This window comes from Gobius niger (genome assembly GCF_951799975.1).
Source record: "Gobius niger genome assembly, chromosome: 1".
NCBI lineage: Eukaryota > Metazoa > Chordata > Actinopteri > Gobiiformes > Gobiidae > Gobius > Gobius niger.
In genome coordinates, this window is record NC_136852.1 from 51,068,725 (window position 1) to 51,087,714 (window position 18,990).

Genomic DNA, 18,990 nt, shown 5'->3' on the forward strand with positions numbered 1-18,990 from the left:
TGCATTGTCACAATCAGCCGGAAAAGCGCTTTTTTAAAAATATTTTTTATCGCCTATTTGTAATTACTTCTCTGCATTCTGTCAAGTACAGCTCAAGTTGCCACCATAAATATGCTACTATACTGTATCGTTCAACGAGCGATTGGTTTGTGTGCTGTTATGTTGCGTTATTTATGGTATATGTTTTCGTTTTGTAATTGTTATTCTTTAAAAAAAGAAGAAACAAAATAAAATAAACTGTTGTAAAGGGTTCTCAAAGTGTGGTGTTCTTCATATGGTTCTGTCATCGTATTCATTATAGATAATTTCTTTTAATGCTTTAGTAATAAACTTACTTTGGGTGTTTTCTCCAGGTTTAGACTTGATCTAGTCTAGTGGTCAGTTTATTTAAAACTGGATTACTCTTGAAATAATCTTGGTCTTAGCCTAGTGATACTTCGTAGGTCAAATAATGTAAAAGGTGAAAGCTACTCAGTGAGAAAAAGTTTGGAAACCACTGCTGTATCACCCAGTGAGTCTTGTTCTAAGTTTAGGACCAAGTTCATCATTGCTTGTTTTCTATTAAACAACTACCAAAGTCATTTCAGACGAATTGTGCAACTTTATGATACAGTCACATCTCCAAAAACACAAATGTTAAAACAATGGAATGACTGAACTTCAACTGAGAAGAATTGCTGATACAACCAGTTATTAACAGAGTAAAAATATCCAAAGTGGTGACATCACTTGGTACCAAAATAACAGCAACTTTGGAAAATAAGATTCCAAATAAAATAAATCTTAACACAGTATTTCAATAAAGCCCTATTATTTATCTCAAAATGTCCCTTAAAACACATACAAATGGAGATTTCTTTTCCAAGCAAACAGTAAGGGTGAGGCTGCATAACAGTTGTATAGAGAGCAAACAACTCAAATGGATTTAATTACTGTAATTTTACCAATGACCCATCTGATTTAGTCATATTTTCACATTTTATACATCAATTAACAGTTATCAATTATTATTATTACACAATACAAAAGAAAGCATATTTATATATTAACCTCTGGGATCAATCACTGTACACAGCCACACACTGTGTGGGTGTTGGGGCATCCATTTTAATACAGTATGAACTCATTGTAACCAGAGAACATAGCAAAGTCTGATTGCACGTTAGTAATAGTAGTAGTAACATATCTGCTTCAGCGAACAGTAATACAGTCCTTTAATGATCAAGTAAAAGTTATCAGTGATCTTTAACCATTTCAAACATCCTCAGCCCGAGATGAGTGAACAGACACCGCCATAGTCCCTTTAAAACATTGCTTTTAAGGCGATTAAAGGTATTGATTACTGCAGTTCATGCTAGAGTGATCTCTGTATATAACAACTGAGATCATTAGGAGTAAAGTAGTTCATTATACCTTGTCAGTTAACATAAATTAGTTACTTCCCGTGTACAGGCATAAACAAGCTGGAAGCACAATGAGCAGTAAACTAAGTAGGGAGAAAAGGTCCTCTGCAATGTCAATGTCACTAAATGTCAGTACATTTTTGGACAGTTAAGTGAAGCCTGCAAACCCACGATGCGTTATAAACCAAGGAAACCCTCAATAAAGACTTTTAAAAATATATTTTAAACTCAAAATAAATAAATGTGAAATATTTTAACAAAAAAATATAAACAGCCAGCAAATCAAGAATAAAGCTATGGTATAGAAAGAATTACTTTAAGAAAGCACTTCAGCACTGATGGTAAATGCCAAATGTTGGCAGCAATTAAAGAGAACACAGAGCTCAAAGTGCTTTTGTGGATAAAACTCCACTCTGCCAAAGTTGGCCTGAGACAAATATATTATTAGGATTGCTGCGGTGCATCGTTATTATTCTCCACCTCAATGTTGTTTAGTGATGCAGACGATTTGGAGATATTTTTCTCAAGCTCCAGTTGAGCCAGTTCGTCTTCACCGTTTGGCCATGAGTTTATCGACTCATGAACAGTTACTGTGTGCTCCTCCATCTGTCTCTGAAGGCTGTCCATCTCCTCCCTGAAGAAACACCCATATATGATCAGCAAAGTAATAATGAGGCTCCACCGTATTACCGTAATACTTGTAGTAAAACTCACTTGAGTTGCCGTAGACAGTTATGCAGGTTGTTGAGTGGCTCCTTGTTGACGGAGGTGGAAGGCTTCAGTAGTTCGTCCAGGAGCGAGGCAGGAACAGGACAGTCTGGGATTTTCACCGGAGTCACTGGGTTAGAGGGGTTTCCTTCACTCTTCAGCTCAATACGCTGATAGAACAAAAACATAAAATTAATACTCAATTTCTGCTACTATGAATTATTCAATGAACGCCCTTTTGTTGAAACCCCAATAACAAATTCATTAGATTCCCCATAAAGGTAATATTATTTCTGTGAGGATGAGATTTTGACAAGTACTTGTATTAGCCCAGTTTGTTTGGCATTGTTACAGCATGTTCACAAATACGTTGTAGCTTCTCACCTTTCTCATGCGGTTCTGTTTGAGGTCCTGTTTGAGCTGCTGGTTTTGCAGGAGAACCGTCTTCATGCTGTTCCTGAGCTCTCCCACTTTGGCCTGTAGCATAAACTTGTCTTTTCTGGTGCCGCTCAGATCCTCCTGCACAGTCTCCAGCTCCACTTTTATAGTCTGTCACAATGAAAACACTCCATTAGACATTGGTACAGTTTGTGGTGCACTGTCTTTTTTGTGCTACCCAGGAGTATTTTCTTTTTTTTTTTCATTATTGGCGGGACCCAAATATGAAATCAATGCCATTTAATCTTTCTTAGTGTAACCACGGCTTAGACCTGCTGAAGAACTGGTTCAGCAGGGTTTGTATTTATATAGATATGTTGATGTGGTAACCAAGCTTTACTATGTAGGGCAGGCTATCGCTGAGTAGACAGACTTAGAAAAGCTTTATCACATACTAAAGATGTGTGAAAATACTTGCCAAGACTCAGAATATATTTCTTTGCCGTACAGTTCATACCTGCAGAGCAGTCTGTAGATTCTCCAGCTCTCTGTGATGGCACTGCTCCATCATTTCCAGCTGCTGCTTCTGTGACTCAATCTCCCTCTGTCTTTGCTCCACTTCCCACTTCAAGTCTTCCACCTGACACCATTGAAATCCCAGTTAAATACATATCACATAAACGTGCTCGGTTTATGGTTTCAAAGCCAATCTGCCTTTACCTCTTGGTTTGTGAGGGGCTGTTTTGCCAGCTCCTCGTCAAGATGTTTCTGAAGAATCTGAAGCTGCGACTGAGCCTCTGACAGCTCTTCCTGAAACTTTGATACTTCCTGAGCATGTTGTTCATCCTGAGCCCTGCAAATTACAGGCAGTAATAAATGTCATGCAAGCTGTGACAACAGTTGTTGAGCCCATTACGGTAAGAGCACAAAGTACATACTGTAATTTTTGGGCTTCGTTTTGCAGGACTTTGACCAGATCCTCTTTGGCCTGCAGCTCCTTCTTGATCTCTGACAGCTCCAACATGGCCGCTCTATAGTGCCTCCTGTTATGAGCGGCCTCTGCTTTTGCTGCTGCCACCTACATATTACATTACATTATTACAGCAAAGTAGATACTCAAAATGTCCAAAAGAAGAAATATCTCAAAGGGGACATATCATGCAAAATCAACTTTGAGCTTTCAACCATGTTATAATCACATGGCTCTCTCAAAGTGCTGTATTTTGCTTCATTCCAGCAGCTTTGAGAAATCTGGTTTACTTATTGGTTATTTTGACTTAAACTACAGAAAGCCCTACACTGTTTTTCTTGGATTTTTACATAACATATGGAAGTCAGCGTCCTCTGCATATTTGTTAGCATGCTATTGGGTGAATACTGGCATCTTTTTTACAATGCTTAATTCCCAGTTGAGGGCGCACAAAGCAACATACGAGATACTTATTAGAGCAGTCCCTACTCAAAATCAGGTTTGTAAGTCACTTATGCAGGATATGTCCACAATATGATTCTATTCTAGGAGCGCTTACCTGTTCTTTCAGATCATTCACTTTGGATTTCTCCTTTTCTAAAGCAAGTTGAAGCGTCTGCACAACTTGTCTCATCTGCTGATCCTCCTCCTCTTTCCGTTTCAAAACCGCTTGAACCTGCAGTTTGACGACACAATGACTCCATAAACATCGTCTTAACCAATCGTCAAATCATCCTTATTTGTGTAGGTAGGACCATCATCATGTTAATTCTCACAATCAAAGACAAGACAGAATGAACAAATAGCACACCTGTAAGTTGAGCTGTACGAGGTCAGCTTCTCTCTTTGCTAGAGCAGTTTCTAAAACGTTAGAATGCTCCCGCAAGGCATTATGGGACTGGGCTAATCCAGCCAATTTCCCTTTTTCATGTTCCAACTCCAGTGCTAGCTTCTTGTTGGCATCCTCCAATTTCCGGATCCTTTTCTTGAAGCACCTCGACTCTTGTAGCTGTAGACAGCAAACACACATGTGAGCACTACCGTATATCCGGTTATCACCTTACAATGTGCAAATCTAAACGTCTCACCTCATCTTCTAACTCCATGACTTTCTCCTGGTATTCCTCTAGCTCCGTAGAGGTGAGGGTGATCACTTCTTGTAGCTCTCTCTCCAACATTGACTTGCTGTTGTTCACAGCCTTTAGCTCAGCCTGGAGAGCTTCAATCTTCTCCTGAATGTCCATAAAAACATTAGACTTTTTGGTTTGCTTTAAGCTGCAATGCATCTTAAAATAATGAACTTTGTAATTTACCTGTAAAGCCTGGTTGTTTCCTCCGTCTGACACTTGTGCTTTGAGTTTGACCAGCTCCGCCTCAGTCATCTCCTTCTCTGTGAGCGCTTCTTGAAGTCTTCGGCTCAGGATGCCCACTGCGTTCTCATAGGCCTTGTGTTTGGCCTTCATCTCCTTCTGTGCGCTGGTCAGGTCTGTGCCCAGTCGCTTCATGCGCACTTTCTGCTCTGAGATGGCTCTATTTAAATACAAAAGGTGGTTTAGCGTATTGCTCTGGTGAGTATATAGTAGATGCTTTGTTTTTAGAAAATATAGACTGGACTCCTCTAAACTGTGGTGCCATTACGTAATACATCTTTAAATGGGGTTACAGAGAAAGCCATTTCAGAAATAACTGCTTCTTTTTTTTTCAATTCATCTTAAATATCTTGATTAGCAGCTTCAAAATCACGACAAAATCCATGTGTCTATATTTGCACATTTATAAAAGAGGCTTATTCATCACCGTCCAAGAGATTCCTATGGGCATTTGTCTAATTTCACACATTTCTGTGGAAAATGTGACTCACTTTTTGGCTTCAGACTCCATCTGCTCCACCTGTTTCCTCAGGCCCTCGTTCTCCTCTGTCACCACCGCGAGCTGACTTCGATCAAACTGCAGCGTCTACAAACAACACAATCATCATTATTAATATTAATATATCAAATTTACACATATTACATGATGAAGTGACAAGATTAAAACTACATTTATTATATTATATTTTATTACCTGCACTTGATTCTCCAGCTCGTCACGCTCTTTCTGGATGGTCACCAGATGGGCCTCCATGTTGGTCATTTGTTCCTGGACTCGGACCACCTCCTTCTGCAGCCGGCCCTGCTCCAGCTCAGCTCTCTGTTTCTGCTCCTGGACGCCCAGCAGCTCCTGTTTCAACTCCTTCACCTCAGACAAAAGACGCTTCTTGGTGGATTTGAGCTCATTGATCAACTGGTCCTTGGAGCTAGCGTCCCGACGGTACGCTTCAACCATCACCTAGGAATTTTCAACCTTTGGTGAGTCAGCAGTTGTATAAGAGGAGGTGTTTAAGATTTTTTTCTCCCGTGGGACCAAAGCAAAACAAGAGCATGTCTGCTCAACATCAACATTTTGCCATCTCCTCTAAAATGTATAGATAAGATGTAGAATATGAGAATAATATCCGTCTGCCAAACTAAGTAAAATTGCTAATCCACCCACATTGTCATCTTGTCATTGAAGTCCACCCACTTTCTGACAGCACGCTTGTGCAAAAAGCTTCTTTTCAATCCATCACTTTAGTGGATGACAGCCTGCAGGATTTTCAATAGAACTCCCACAATAACATCCCGTCATCGCGATGTTGAAGTTGTTTTCTAGACAAAAATGGTTACCTTTTGTTGCATGAACTGCTCTTTTAATTTCTGAGCTTGTTTCTTCAAGGAGTTATTTTCCTGTTGTAGAGTTTCAATCTACAAAGTAATAGTTAACATTAGTCCCAGATGCATTTCTTAGACTTCTGAATAAGTTGTAACTATGAACAAAATAAAAATGTTGACTTAATACCTGATTGGTTTTGACTTGGATGTCCTGTCGGAGCTGATCTATAAGATCTGAGGCCACAAGGACGTCTTCTCCGAGTTTCTCAGCACCTTCATCAAGCTGGCTCTTGTCGGCCCGCGCTGCCTGCAGCGCCACCTCCAGGACGATCTTCTCATTTAGCAGGAACTGAATATTATCATCCTTGGCATTGCTCTCAGTCTGCAGCTCCGTCAGTTGTGCCTCCAGCTCCAGGTAGCGAGCCTCGAGCTGGTTGATGGACTGCTCTTTGGTCTGGAGGTTCTCCTGAGTCAAGGTGAGCTGCTGCATCAGCTCCAAATGCTCTTTCTGAAGTGACTGCAGCTGCACATCCTTTTGGGAGAGAGTCAGCTTCATCTACACACAAAGAGTTATGCTTATGTGAATAACTGCGGATGTGAAATATTTTCTTTGAAACTGTCTGCAATACCTGTTCTAGTTCCCTTTCTAACGTGCTGGCTGTGTTGGCCAGTTTTAGTAATTCCTCTCGCTCTGCCTCAAACTCTTCCAGTTTCTGCTGTAGGTCATCTTCCACCATGGTTTTTGCATCCTGGATCTGCTTATACGAGGCTTCTTGGGTTAACATGTCAGCCTGAGTGATTTAAACACAACATTTAGGGAACAATTCAGGTTCATGTACCACCATTTTAACAAACTATGCATGACTGAAACATACCTCAATGCTCTGTAGCTGAACAGCAATACGCTCTTTATCTTTGATGGATCGATGTTGAGTCTCACTCAGTTGATGGGAAAGTGTCACATTCTCCAGCTTCAAATGTTCAAGTACCCCAATCTGATTCATCTGACCGGTCTATTGAAACGGAACATTTTAACCAAACGTAAAGAGCTTATTACAACAGTGAACTAAATACAGAATGAACCTTACCTGTATGTTGGCCATCTCACTTTGCAGCCTCACTCTGGCCTCCTGTGCTATGGCGAGCTGCTGCTGGTACCACTGTCGGACTTGCTGCAGGGAGTCTATTTCAGCCTGAGAGGTTTTGAGGCGGCTCTGCAAAGTGTTACGCTCCAGCTGCACCTGCTGAAGCTGACCCTGCAGACCACCCATCTGTTGACGCAACTCCTGAACTGCAATATTCAACAATATCAGCACGGATAATATCACAGTTAGACATTACAGATATTTTGTAATAAGTATTAGGGCTGGGAAACGTTACTCCATCCCATCCATCCATTTTCTTCCGCTTTATCCGGGGCCGGGTCGCGGGGGCAGCAGTCTCAGCAGAGATGCCCAAACTTCCCGATCCTCACACACCTCCTCCAGCTGTTCTGGGGGGACCCCGAGGCGACACCAGGCCAGCTCGGAGACATAGTCCCACCACCGTGTCCTGGGCCTTCCACGAGGCCTTGTCCCACTAGGACATGCCTGGAACACCTCCCGCGGGAGGCGACCAGGAGGCATCCGAAACAGATGCCCGAGCCACCTCAGCTGGCTCCTTTCGACGTGAAGGAGCAGCGACTCTACTCCGAGCTCCTCCCGGGTAACTGAGCTCCTCACCCGATCTCGGAGGGTGCGCCCAGCCACCCTGCGAAGGAAACTCATTTCGGCCGCTTGTATTCGCGATCTTGTCCTTTCGGTCATTACCCAAATCTCATGACCATAGGTGAGGGTGGGAACGTAGATCGATCGGTAAATCGAGAGCTTTGCCCTCCGACTCAGCTCCCTCTTCACCACGACAGACCGATACAGCGACCGCATCACTGCTGACGCTGCACCGATCCGTCTATCGATCTCACGCTCCATCCGTCCCTCACTCGTGAACAAGACCCCGAGATACTTGAACTCCTCCACTTGAGGCAAGGACTCCCCACCGACCTGAAGAGGGGAAACCACCTTTTTCCGGTGGAGAACCATGGCCTCGGATTTGGAGGTGCTGATCCTCATCCCGGCCGCTACACACTCGGCTGCAAACAGCCCCAGTGTGTGCTGAAGGTCCTGGTTCGTTGAAGCCATCAGAACAACATCGTCCGCAAACAGCAGAGATGAGACTCTGAGGCTCCCAAACCGGACACCCTCCGGCCCCTGGCTGCGCCTAGAAATTCTGTCCATAAAAGTAATGAACAGAACCGGTGACAAAGGGCAGCCCTGGCGGAGACCAACACGCACCGGGAACAGGTTTGACTTACTGCCGGCAATGCGAACCAAGCTCCTGCTGCGGTCATACAGGGAACGGACAGCCCTTAGCAGAGGGCCCCGGACCCCATACTCCCGGAGCACCTCCCACAGGGCACCACGAGGGACGCGGTCGAACGCTTTCTCCAGATCCACAAAACACATGTGGACTGGTTGGGCGAACTCCCACGAACCCTCGAGTACCCGATGAAGGGTATAGAGTTGGTCCAGTGTGCCACGACCAGGACGAAAACCGCATTGTTCCTCCTGGATCCGAGGTTCAACTATCGGCCGGATCCTCCTCTCCAGCACCCCGGAATAGACCTTACCGGGGAGGCTAAGGAGGGTGATTCCTCTGTAATTGGAACACACCCTCCGATCCCCCTTTTTAAAGAGAGGGACCACCACCCCAGTCTGCCAATCCAGGGGCACTGTCCCCGACCGCCACGCGATGCTGCAGAGACGTGTCAGCCAAGACAGTCCTACAACATCCAGAGACTTAAGGTACTCAGGGCGAATCTCATCCACCCCCGGAGCCTTGCCACCAAGGAGCTTTCTCACCACCTTGGTGACTTCAGCCCCGGTGATGGGCGAGCCCACCTCCGAGTCCCCAGCCTCTGCTTCCTCATTGGAAGACGTGACGACGGGGTTGAGGAGGTCCTCGAAGTACTCCTTCCACCGCCCGACGACATCCCCAGTCGAGGTCAGCAGCTCCCCACCCGCACTGTAAACAGTGTTGGTGAAGCACTGCTTCCCCCTCCTGAGGCGCCGGATGGTTTGCCAGAATCTCTTCGAGGCCGACCGATAGTCTTCCTCCATGGCCTCCCCGAACTCCTCCCAGACCCGAGTTTTAGCCTCCGCGACCGCACGAGCTGCAGCACGCTTGGCCTGCCGGTACCTCTCAGCTGCCTCAGGAGTCCCACAAGCCAACAAGGCCAGGTAGGACTCCTTCTTCAGCTTGACGGCATCCCTTACTTCCGGGCGCCACCACCGGGTTCGGGGATTGCCGCCGCGACAGGCACCAGAGACCTTACGGCCACAACTACGAGCAGCCGCATCGACAATGGAGGAGGAGAACAGAGTCCACTCTGACTCCATGTCCCCCGCCTCCCCCGGAATCTGGGAGAAGCTCTTCCGGAGGTGGGAGTTGAAGACCCCACTGACAGAGGGATCCGCCAGACGTTCCCAGCAGACCCTCACAACACGCTTGGGCCTGCCAGGTCTGACCGGCTTCCTCCCCTGCCAGCGGATCCAGCTCACCACCAGGTGGTGATCAGTTGACAGCTCAGCCCCTCTCTTCACCCGAGTGTCCGAGACACGCGGCCGGAGGTCAGACGACACAACTACAAAGTCGATCATCGACCTCCTGCCTAGGGTGTCCTGGTGCCACGTGCACTTATGGACACCCTTGTGCTCGAACATGGTGTTCGTTATGGACAAACTGTGACTAGCACAGAAGTCCAATAACAGAACACCACTCGGGTTCAGATCGGGGAGGCCGTTCTTCCCAATCACCCCCTCCCAGGTCTCACTGTCGTTACCCACGTGGGAAACGTTACTGCTTCATGAAATTGTTTTTTTATGCAATTAATTATGGTTCTTGAAAATGATCAATCAAGCACATAGGGGCCAGAAGAATGTATCCAGCCCTAATAAGCACGTTCTCAACTCCTACCAGTGCTATCCCGTGATGTTACAGTTTGCTGCATCTCCTCCACTTTCCCCATCAGCCTGTTGTACTGGTCTTCAGCCACTTTCAGGTCATTGCTTAAAGAAGCCAAGCTGGCATTTTTGCTTTCCAAATTTCCCTGGAGCTCCACCATGGCTTTCTCTAGCTGGCTGCAGTTCTGCTTCAGGGAGCCCACCTCTTTAGTGAGGGAACTCTGCTTCTGCTGGCTGAACTGAGCCTCCTCGTTTTTGGCCTGGAGTTGGGCGTTAACTGCAGCGAGCTGGGCCTGGAGTTCGGTCTTTTCCTTTAGAGCCTACAGAAGATATCATTCGAGTCAGCGGTTGGTTGAGAATTATTCAGATTTATAATTTGTGTCAATAATAATGAGTTATAACCTGATTGGCCTCAGACGACAATGACTCTAGTTGGCCTTCGAGTCTCATTTTCTCTTTAAGGACTTGGAGCATTTCGTCATGGCCCATAACAGAGCTCTCTATGGAAATACTGGAAAATGTTTGGCATTAATATACAGTATGTACCACACGGAATCTGATTTAGTGGTTCTCAACTGATATATGATTTATAATAGACGTGTATTTTTATTTTGGTCGCGATCATTTATCAGTGGGCCACACTACACCCATACAATTTCTGAAGTACAGCCAAAACAAGCATCGATGAACATGGATTTTTGGTCTGTGACTTCACCTGACAGGACAACCCAGGATAAAAAGAGGCCAATTGGGGGAGACAAATTCAGCCGGGACTCAAACCCAGGACATCGAGGTTGGAACAGTGTTTTGCAGCTTTAACCACTTGACTATGAGATGCGTCAGCAGAGCCAGACAGACAAGCCCAATATTTTGAGTTCATGTCTCCGGGTCTCATGTTGGTGAGAAACTTCTCCTCCATAAGACATCCAGACTCCTGCCTTTCTCTCTGACTTGAGAGCTACACTTATTGAGAATCACCACTGTAATTAATGCACACATGAATGAATGTGTTTCTCTGTTTGAACATTACAGCCCACCTAAAGCTTAGTTGTGACCGTGAGGTAAACCTGAATACCTGCTGGAAAAGCTGTCCCTGCGGCTCCGTGGCTCAGCTGTGCTCTCCCGATCTTGCTCCATCTCGAGTAGATGCCGCTCTTCACTGGCCGCCTGTAGCACCTCCTGCAATGAGGGGAACTGCCCCATTGCCTCGGCAGCAATCTCCCTCCCCTCCACTGTGTATGGTCCCTGTTGTCTGTCCACTGCGGCCGCGAGCATGCCATAAGCACCTCTGGTCGACACACTGCTGTAAGACGAGCTGTCACTGTCGTTCCCGTCATTGTGCCGAGCACCTGATTCACTACCGTCGATCTCCGACACATAGTCAGCAGGCAGAGGAGAAGCACCCAGCTGTCTATCTACATCACTGATGCTACGCTCTGACACAACGCTGACCTCAGACACTGTAGACACTGAAGTAATACTGGTTTGAAGAGATCTCACAGTGCTATCCGCTGTCCTCGCGCCTCCACCTGATCCACCGCCTCCTCCGTCATTCTCTGGAGTCTTATAGTCCGCTAAAGAGTGGATTTTATTTGGCCGGGGAGACCTGGATTTCTTCTCTCTGGGAGGTGGGATTCCCAGGCTGCCTAGTTTGGGACCACGAGGCACACTGGTTCTCAGGAAAGAATACTCCGTGGTCATAGCAACAGTACTGGCTCGGGGCAGGGCTTCTGGATGTAGCATGAGTTCTGGATCCAAAGTGCTGAAGGGCCTGTTCTTAGGATTGGAACGATGAGACTAGAGAAAGAAAAAAATATTCATATACAGTATATATAGTATCATTAACACATTGTTTACTGATATAATTCATAGTCAGTTAATTATTAGTCCATTATTAGTTCAGGATTTATAGGTTTGTAAATGCTTAATAGGTATTATAAATTGTTAATATATTTTATAAAATGCAACACAGTCAAGATCACTTACTCTCTCCTTATGTCTCTGCACTCTGTACTGTTTGAGCTGCTCCTCCAGGCGCCTGCGAGCTTCCAAACGAATCTTTTCTTCGTTTTCCATCTCCAGTGATGGCTTCTTATTGGCTAATATAAAAAATGTATTGTTAATGGTTCCCTCAATAAGTGAATCAGAGAATTATCTACCACTTGAGTATTAAGATTAGTCAAAGGTCATCATAAATGAATGGTTGTATAAGGCAAGCTGGACAACTCTCCATCAGTATTCCAAAACAAAACATATTCAAAGCAGGCGCTCTCTGACAATAAACCAGACCTGCCACACCTTTGGATTTTACTGTGGAGAATTTTGTACAAACTGTAGAGTTTGCACAAAGGATTGTAACTGGTGGTTAATAATACTTTACACATGCTTGTGTAAAATAAAAATTCATGCTTGATTCACACTAAAATGTGAATAAGATTAGTTAACCTGTACCCATGCAACAATAAACACGGAGCAAAACAGAGAATAAACCAAGCTGTAACATAACAGGAGTTAGTTGCAAAACCTTATTAGTCCATTTTGGCCCAAAGAAAAACATATCAAACCAATATTATTACATTGAAATGAACTGATAAATTGGGTGATTTGAAAGATTTAAAAAAAAACATAATTATGGACGGAGGAAAGGGGTTTACTTCACACACGTTTATGCTTACACAAATCAGTCTCCTGCATGGGCATACTGAGTCTGAGTGACTGCAGAGCATCACCCGTGTGACTCGTGAGCTCAGTACTAGCCCCCTCAGCCTTCTCTAGCATCATGGGTAGATAAGCGGCCACACCTGGGGAGGGCTCTTCACTGGAGTGGGCTGGGGAACTGGTGCTCTGGGGAGGAGCTATAGGAGGCACAGGGCCATTCATTTGGGCGTCCCCTATGGCACCAAAGCTCTCTGCCACTCCGTCTCCATTTGGCATTGTGTCTGAACTGACCGGACCTGAAAGTAAAGAGGGAAGAGAAAGCCCTAAGCAGTGAGCGACATGTCACAGTGATAACGTATCAACCAGGCTAACTGGCTGGACTACAATAGAGAGTGTGTTTATAAATGCAGTATGTCAAGAACACAGGATGTAAAATAAATAGAACTCATGAAAAGTTATTAAATACTATAAGTTTGTAAAACAGCAAGTGTCTAGCCTTACACCTCGATATAACACTACATTACATTGCTGGCAAAATGCAGCTCATTCACATAAAAACACATGAAAGATCTGAGAAATCACAACAGGCAAAACAACATCAATTAATCAATGGTTTTGTATATCCCAATATCACAACAGCAAAACAACATAAATGGGTAAATCAAAAGATAAACATATACTGGTTTAAATCAAAAGGTAAAAGCAGCATACTGGTTAGCTACAAAGATGGCAAGTACTTTTGTTTTTTTTGCAAAACCGCAATCATAACACTCAACAAGAAACATAAGCACTCACCATTATGCAGATTTCCATTAGGAGTTTTCCCTTGTTCTGGATGAATTAACTGTGATGACGGTTCAGCTTCAGTCGGATCCATAGTCTGCTGTTCAGAAATGACATGTCCCTTCAGTTGTGGTTCTTCATATTTGTCTGTATTCACAGTCTCCATGGTTTCCATGGGTAAAATCCTGCCAATGACTGTTTGGAAAGAAAGTCTCACTGAAGCATCTCAGTGGGTGGGTCAGCAGTGGGCAGGACGTCTGTCAAAGAAAAAACAGGCTTTTTCACTGCTCAATTACTCCTCTTTTTTAGGTCTCGAGTTTCTTAACAGTGGCTCCTCTGCATGCAGTCTGTAGTTATGTAAACCCTGCTTAGTTTAATTTAAGGAGTAGCAAGTGTCACAAGGATAACAAGCTTAGGTGATTGTCGGGGGCAAATATAGGCGCGTTCACAACAAATGCCATTTCACCCAAAGAACAACACTATACATTTTACATAAGTTGGCGATGAAGGCAGATGAAAGTAACATTAGTAGTGCATATGTCAAAACTGCTGATTGGTCAACAATCGACTGCAGTGCTCAGTGTGCAGGCAAAACAATCACACGGCGCACGCAGTATGAGCAAGAAGAACAGAACAGATTCAGGTAGCGACTTAACCTTAGTAATAATCATATTTATGACAAATACTGGACGGATTAAATTGAAAAAATGCAATTACAGATTAAAATATTAAGCATGTGACTGCTAAAAAAATGCAAATACAAGTATCCCCAGGATATTGAAAAACAATAAAGCATTTAAACATTTACTTGATTTATACTGCTTTGAGACCCATTTTGTTAGCTTGACAGCTAGCTTCGAATGTTTACGACGATTGTGTTAGCTCACTGTGCTAGGTTGCTAAGTATAATAACTAAAAACATTTAAATCTACGTTCTACCGAGAAAATAAATAAACACTCTTATTCTACTGACACGTTTTTAAACATATATGTCCAGTGCAGAGCGTGACAGCCACATTAAATGGTAAAACACAATCAACACAAACCTTCTTCGAGCTTCGCCTTTTACTACGTGGCTGTTTGGGTTCCGTCCTCTTTACGGTCCGACGGGAAACAGGGCAGTCGCAGTGTTCCATGTATTTTTTACCCCCATGCAAAGTGGGGGTAAAGGCTTATTTTATAATATCTAGAATGTAATGCATAACCTAATTTATTTAATGACAAAATATTCTAACAAACTATAGATAAAGGACATATATTATTAAATTATTTTAATTGCATAGTATGCAAATTAGATATGCAAATAGGCCATTTGACTTGCTACATGTCGCCTATACCAAAGCTATATCTTTTTTTGGCCAAATTACAAGAAATAATAGCATCTTTGCCGTTTTCATTAGTGCATTTCTTAAAGTCTAGTGCCATCACCTGGATCTTTGAAGAACGATAGAAATAATACGCTTCTAAAACAGTAGGCCAATAATTGCCTTTAGCCCCATCCTGGGGCCTCTGTCAATGGCCCCAGTGGGTTGATTTTTCAACAAAAGCAATCAAATTGCATAGGACAGTTAACCTGACATCCCTGCCTGTCCTCCTCTGTTTATTCTAAACTGTGTTTCTAAATTGGATATTACGCTTTCTTTCTAATGAAGGCAATTTCAGCTATAAAAAGAAAGTGTGTATGGCTGAACAGGGTTTTTTGTTTGTTTGTTTGTTCGCTTTTGGCTGGTCAGGTTAACCTGCCCTTAAAGGACAGTACAACACATGATCCCTGTCGGCGTCATTACCGTAGGTATTTCGATAACCTCTAGCTATAAAATGCACCACTCTTCATAAATTACAATAATTTACAATATTTATTATTATTGGCAGATGTAGCTACAAGCAGTCCCATTGTTATGGAGGGGTAATAGGAGGGGTTCACTGAGGCTGTTCGCGAGTTCACGCATGGACGATGGAAGCGCGCTCCCGACACTTCAGGTGAATGAGAGGGAAGAAGAGGAGCGTGACACGGTTCACTGTGCGTCGCACCAAAACGGAACAATTAGTGGAAAATGAGCAGTGTTACTTCGCTCGGGGCGCCTGCTTTTATGACAACATACCTACTCTTTTTGGTGGGATGCGTCGCACAGAAAGTAAGTTGAGTTTGTTTTACTGGCAGCAAATACAACTTTCACGCTTTACCTCAAGCCTTGTTGAGTTTCGAGCACACTTAACCTAACCCACAAACTCGGCACAAACAGACAGAAACATTGCGTTTAGAAAGCACAACATTCAACTGTTATTTGTGTCCCGAATTGACGCAACTAGCAGCCTACTTAACTTGGCAAAAGTTGTTTACAACCCACGTGTGAGATCTGGATCTTACTGATATAGGCTATCTAACATTGTTGCACTATTTTGTACATTATTTTTTAATGAATCTTGTTGGAGTTGTTTATTTTTTTCATTGCACAATGTTAGAAGATGGCATGGCATGGAGTTTTACGCAAATGTTGCTGTGTAACTTCTGTGGCTGGATCCCATTTGTCACATGTTATGACAGTTCTGCCGAATTTCTATAGCCTACAAATGTGTTCTTTGTCATAATAAGCTATTTACTTTGTGACAAGAATTTGACCGGTAGAGCTGACATTAACATTGATAATATTTTTCATACACATATCTGACTGCATGCGGGTTTTTTTTTATCCACATGCGTAATCTTGGTTTTAAAACCTTTCCCTTTCATCTTTTGCTCAAAATGTAATTCAAAGCAAATTTTGTATTTAATAAAGCAAAAGTTAACATACTCGCTATATTTTGTAACAGTTTGTGTGCAAGTTATGGGCTTTTCCTTCAGTCTGACGCAATGTTGACGCGTTCAAAGGGATGTTTTGATGGCACAGGCATGTTTTGATGTTACTGCACTTCACAGAGTCGGAGAATGGCATGCAGAGACCAAACTAGTGAAATGAGAACCACATTGGGTGCATGTTAACCTTATGTTGCGCTTTTATGCGCACTGTGGAGGATTCCCAGCTCTTGCCTTTGACATGCAAGAGGTTCCTGCTCAAACGTTGGCTCAGACGAACAAGAACATAAACAGACAGAGTTGATCCATGGGGCATGTTTTCCATTGACTTGGCCCGTCACCCTTGTCTGTAGATGTGTGTTTTATCTTCTTGGGCTGAAGGTCGGAAGTTGCTGTCAAGTTAGTGAGAGGCTTGCAGGTCTGTCAGAGCTCTTATGTCTTTACTGTTTATCACAGGACTTATGGAGCATGTCAATCAAAGGACTAAACCAGGACTATCTGACCGGACCAGAACAAGCTTTATCTGTAAAGGGCACTCGAGATTGAGTCTTGTGAAATAAACTAGCAGGAACATTTTAAATGTATGCTTCTAGGTTAAGTCTAGAGCTAGGTTGGCTAGTTCTCTTGGCTCTCACAAATGCACCAAAACACAAATAATAGCCAACAAGCGTTTATTTCCAACAGATTTTAGTGTTTTCTGCATCTTAACTCCTTTCACAATATGTATTTTTTTATTATTGTATTTAAATAATATTTCTGACCATTTTTGTGGTCTGACCCTCTACCCTGCCTATGTCTTGCTTTTCATTCAAAACTTAATGCCTTAAATGTAAGATTTGATAGGCATAAGCTAAGCATTGCAAGTGAATGTTCCTCAAAAGGTTCTTGTTGTGGTGGCCACTAGTGTCACAGTATTGGAGGACTTAGAGCAGGTTTCCCCCCATGACATCAAACTGCATTGTCAAGAGGACATTTTGATCCGGAGAGAAGCTCTGCAGCTTTCCCCTGTCACAAATCGTCCTCTTTCGCTGATGGAGAGCGACACCTTAGCGGCACAGTTCTTAGAAGCAGATTACAGCCTGTGTTCTTGTGTGCATAGGATGTTCAGGATCTGTGCAATTATCTGCCTGAGGGGGCACGGAAAATGACGGCTTTGTCTTCCTCTTTTTTGCATTACCTTGATTTTTGGAACTGCATATACAAGTTCTTCATTTATTCTATCCCGTTTTTTAGAGGCGTCATCGTTGGTCCACAAATAAGCACTGCCCAACAAGAGACAGTGAATGTGTTTTTTGTTTTCTTGTTCTGGTTAGTATTGTGGATTATATTGTTAGAATGAAAACATAAGGTCACATACAAACTGTCAACAGATTAACACTGTGAAATGCGGCCTAGAGGAGAGCAAATCACAAATTGTTGCAAATTGATTGTTGTTGGTCTGATTTGTTAATAAGATTTCTCTATATTTTTCCATTTGACAGTCTCAAAATGTGCTGCATAATTCATCATATCATGTGTCTGTCTACATGTGGGGAAATGGTTGTATCTGGTGTCACGTTGATTAACTGCAGTTTCTTGTCACTACTGCACTGCCTTACAGAACCGGTCTTCTCACTGAGATGCTGCTCAGAAGCTAATTATTATACACGCATTCCCAGCAGCACATTCCAAAATCTGGGAATAATTTCTCCAAACTAGATTCAACCACCGTGGAGATAAGGTCACGATTCACTGCATGGGACCCACTGGCTCAATGTAACAGCTACAGTTCACACCACACACAATTAGAGCCCATGTCTGTCCATCCTGCCGCCCACCCAGGCATCTCCACAGCCTCTGCTGCATAATAGCATACAGAGGGCGTCCTATGAAGTATCAGTGAATGCAAATGAAAAATGTGAAACTTTCAAAGCAGCCTTTCATAAAAATGGGAGAATATGCTGAGCCAGGGTAGTAGTAGCCAGTGAGGGAGACAGGTTCTTAATCTTTCCCTGCACATTGTTTGTAAACGTCTCGAACGTGCTGTGTCTGATATGAGCCAGAGAGGACTGACATCACACAGGAGATATGTGATAAATCTGTGGCTCAGATATCTGCGCTGTCCACAGCTGTGAGAGTGACCTCAAAAAGCCCCTTTTCTGTCTCAGAGTTGAGATTTAATTCAAGCAGTTGTACTACTGTGTATTCTATTGTGTGCGATATTCTTATCATAGAAGTGAATGTATCATTATTATACATATTAGTAAGTCATTGTAAAAAAAAAAAAAGCATATTATTGGTGTTACTGAAGATGCTTTGAGATGCTTCCTACAATGATTTAATAGAATTGAGTGTAGTGCTGGCAGGTCCGGCTGTGCGGACTGCAGTGGCTGTGTGCGGTTAGGACTGGCCGGGTGTGAGCCTGTGAAGTAGTGTCACTTTTCTCCTCAGTAAACAGGGCAGGAGGATTCCTGCCCCCTTCTGAGGGGCCCGCCTGCCTCTTTATGAGCCTTTCCGGACTGTTTGTGCATGAGAGCAGTATGCTGTTTGTGTGTTAACAGTAATTCAGCTGTAGGCAGCTCATGTTGCTGGATTTTCCTCAGTGCTATTGTCAGCTGCTTTGGCAAGG

The 18,990-nt window shown here is 43.6% G+C and overlaps 2 protein-coding genes across 4 annotated transcripts in view; one reads left to right on the forward strand and one right to left on the reverse strand.

The window, feature by feature from the left end:
* Positions 1 to 662: 662 nt before the first annotated feature.
* Positions 663 to 14,689, reverse strand: golga3 (golgin A3). Of its 2 annotated transcripts, none has more exons than XM_079565346.1 (24): positions 14,635 to 14,689; positions 13,601 to 13,845; positions 12,823 to 13,101; positions 12,134 to 12,246; positions 11,223 to 11,944; positions 10,550 to 10,658; positions 10,161 to 10,467; positions 7,238 to 7,440; positions 7,025 to 7,162; positions 6,779 to 6,940; positions 6,337 to 6,705; positions 6,165 to 6,242; positions 5,524 to 5,787; positions 5,321 to 5,415; positions 4,773 to 4,989; positions 4,548 to 4,691; positions 4,271 to 4,468; positions 4,019 to 4,135; positions 3,428 to 3,567; positions 3,210 to 3,342; positions 3,007 to 3,129; positions 2,496 to 2,660; positions 2,118 to 2,281; positions 663 to 2,037 (listed from the first exon to the last, which is right to left on the reverse strand). In XM_079565346.1, exons 2-24 carry the CDS (start codon positions 13,761 to 13,763, stop codon positions 1,848 to 1,850), a joined length of 4,593 nt encoding a protein of 1,530 aa, XP_079421472.1. In that variant the 5' UTR covers positions 13,764 to 13,845; positions 14,635 to 14,689; the 3' UTR covers positions 663 to 1,847. The 2 variants fall into 2 exon arrangements, with proteins under 2 accessions (XP_079421472.1, XP_079421473.1); XM_079565347.1 differs by having other exon boundaries at positions 664 to 2,037; positions 12,949 to 13,101.
* An 843-nt stretch (positions 14,690 to 15,532) lies between these two features.
* Positions 15,533 to 18,990, forward strand: part of LOC306971380 (uncharacterized protein) — a 28,010-nt gene continuing 24,552 nt past the window's right edge. The window contains exon 1 of one of the 2 annotated variants that reach the window (XM_079567624.1): positions 15,533 to 15,723. In XM_079567624.1, coding sequence (XP_079423750.1) covers positions 15,643 to 15,723 — 81 coding nt within the window. In that variant the 5' untranslated portion in view covers positions 15,533 to 15,642. The remainder of the gene's footprint in view (positions 15,724 to 18,990) is intronic. The other variant, XM_079567623.1, reaches the window with a different exon arrangement.

Coding starts and splice junctions, on each gene's coding strand:
- golga3 (XM_079565346.1), bottom strand. CDS start 13,763: ATGGAAACCATGGAGACTGTGAATACAGACAAATATGAAGAACCACAA. Junction 10,468..10,549: donor TGTCGTCTGAGGCCAATCAG/GTTATAACTCAT, acceptor TATCTTCTGTAG/GCTCTAAAGGAAAAGACCGA. Junction 7,163..7,237: donor GTGAGATGGCCAACATACAG/GTAAGGTTCATT, acceptor CCGTTTCAATAG/ACCGGTCAGATGAATCAGAT.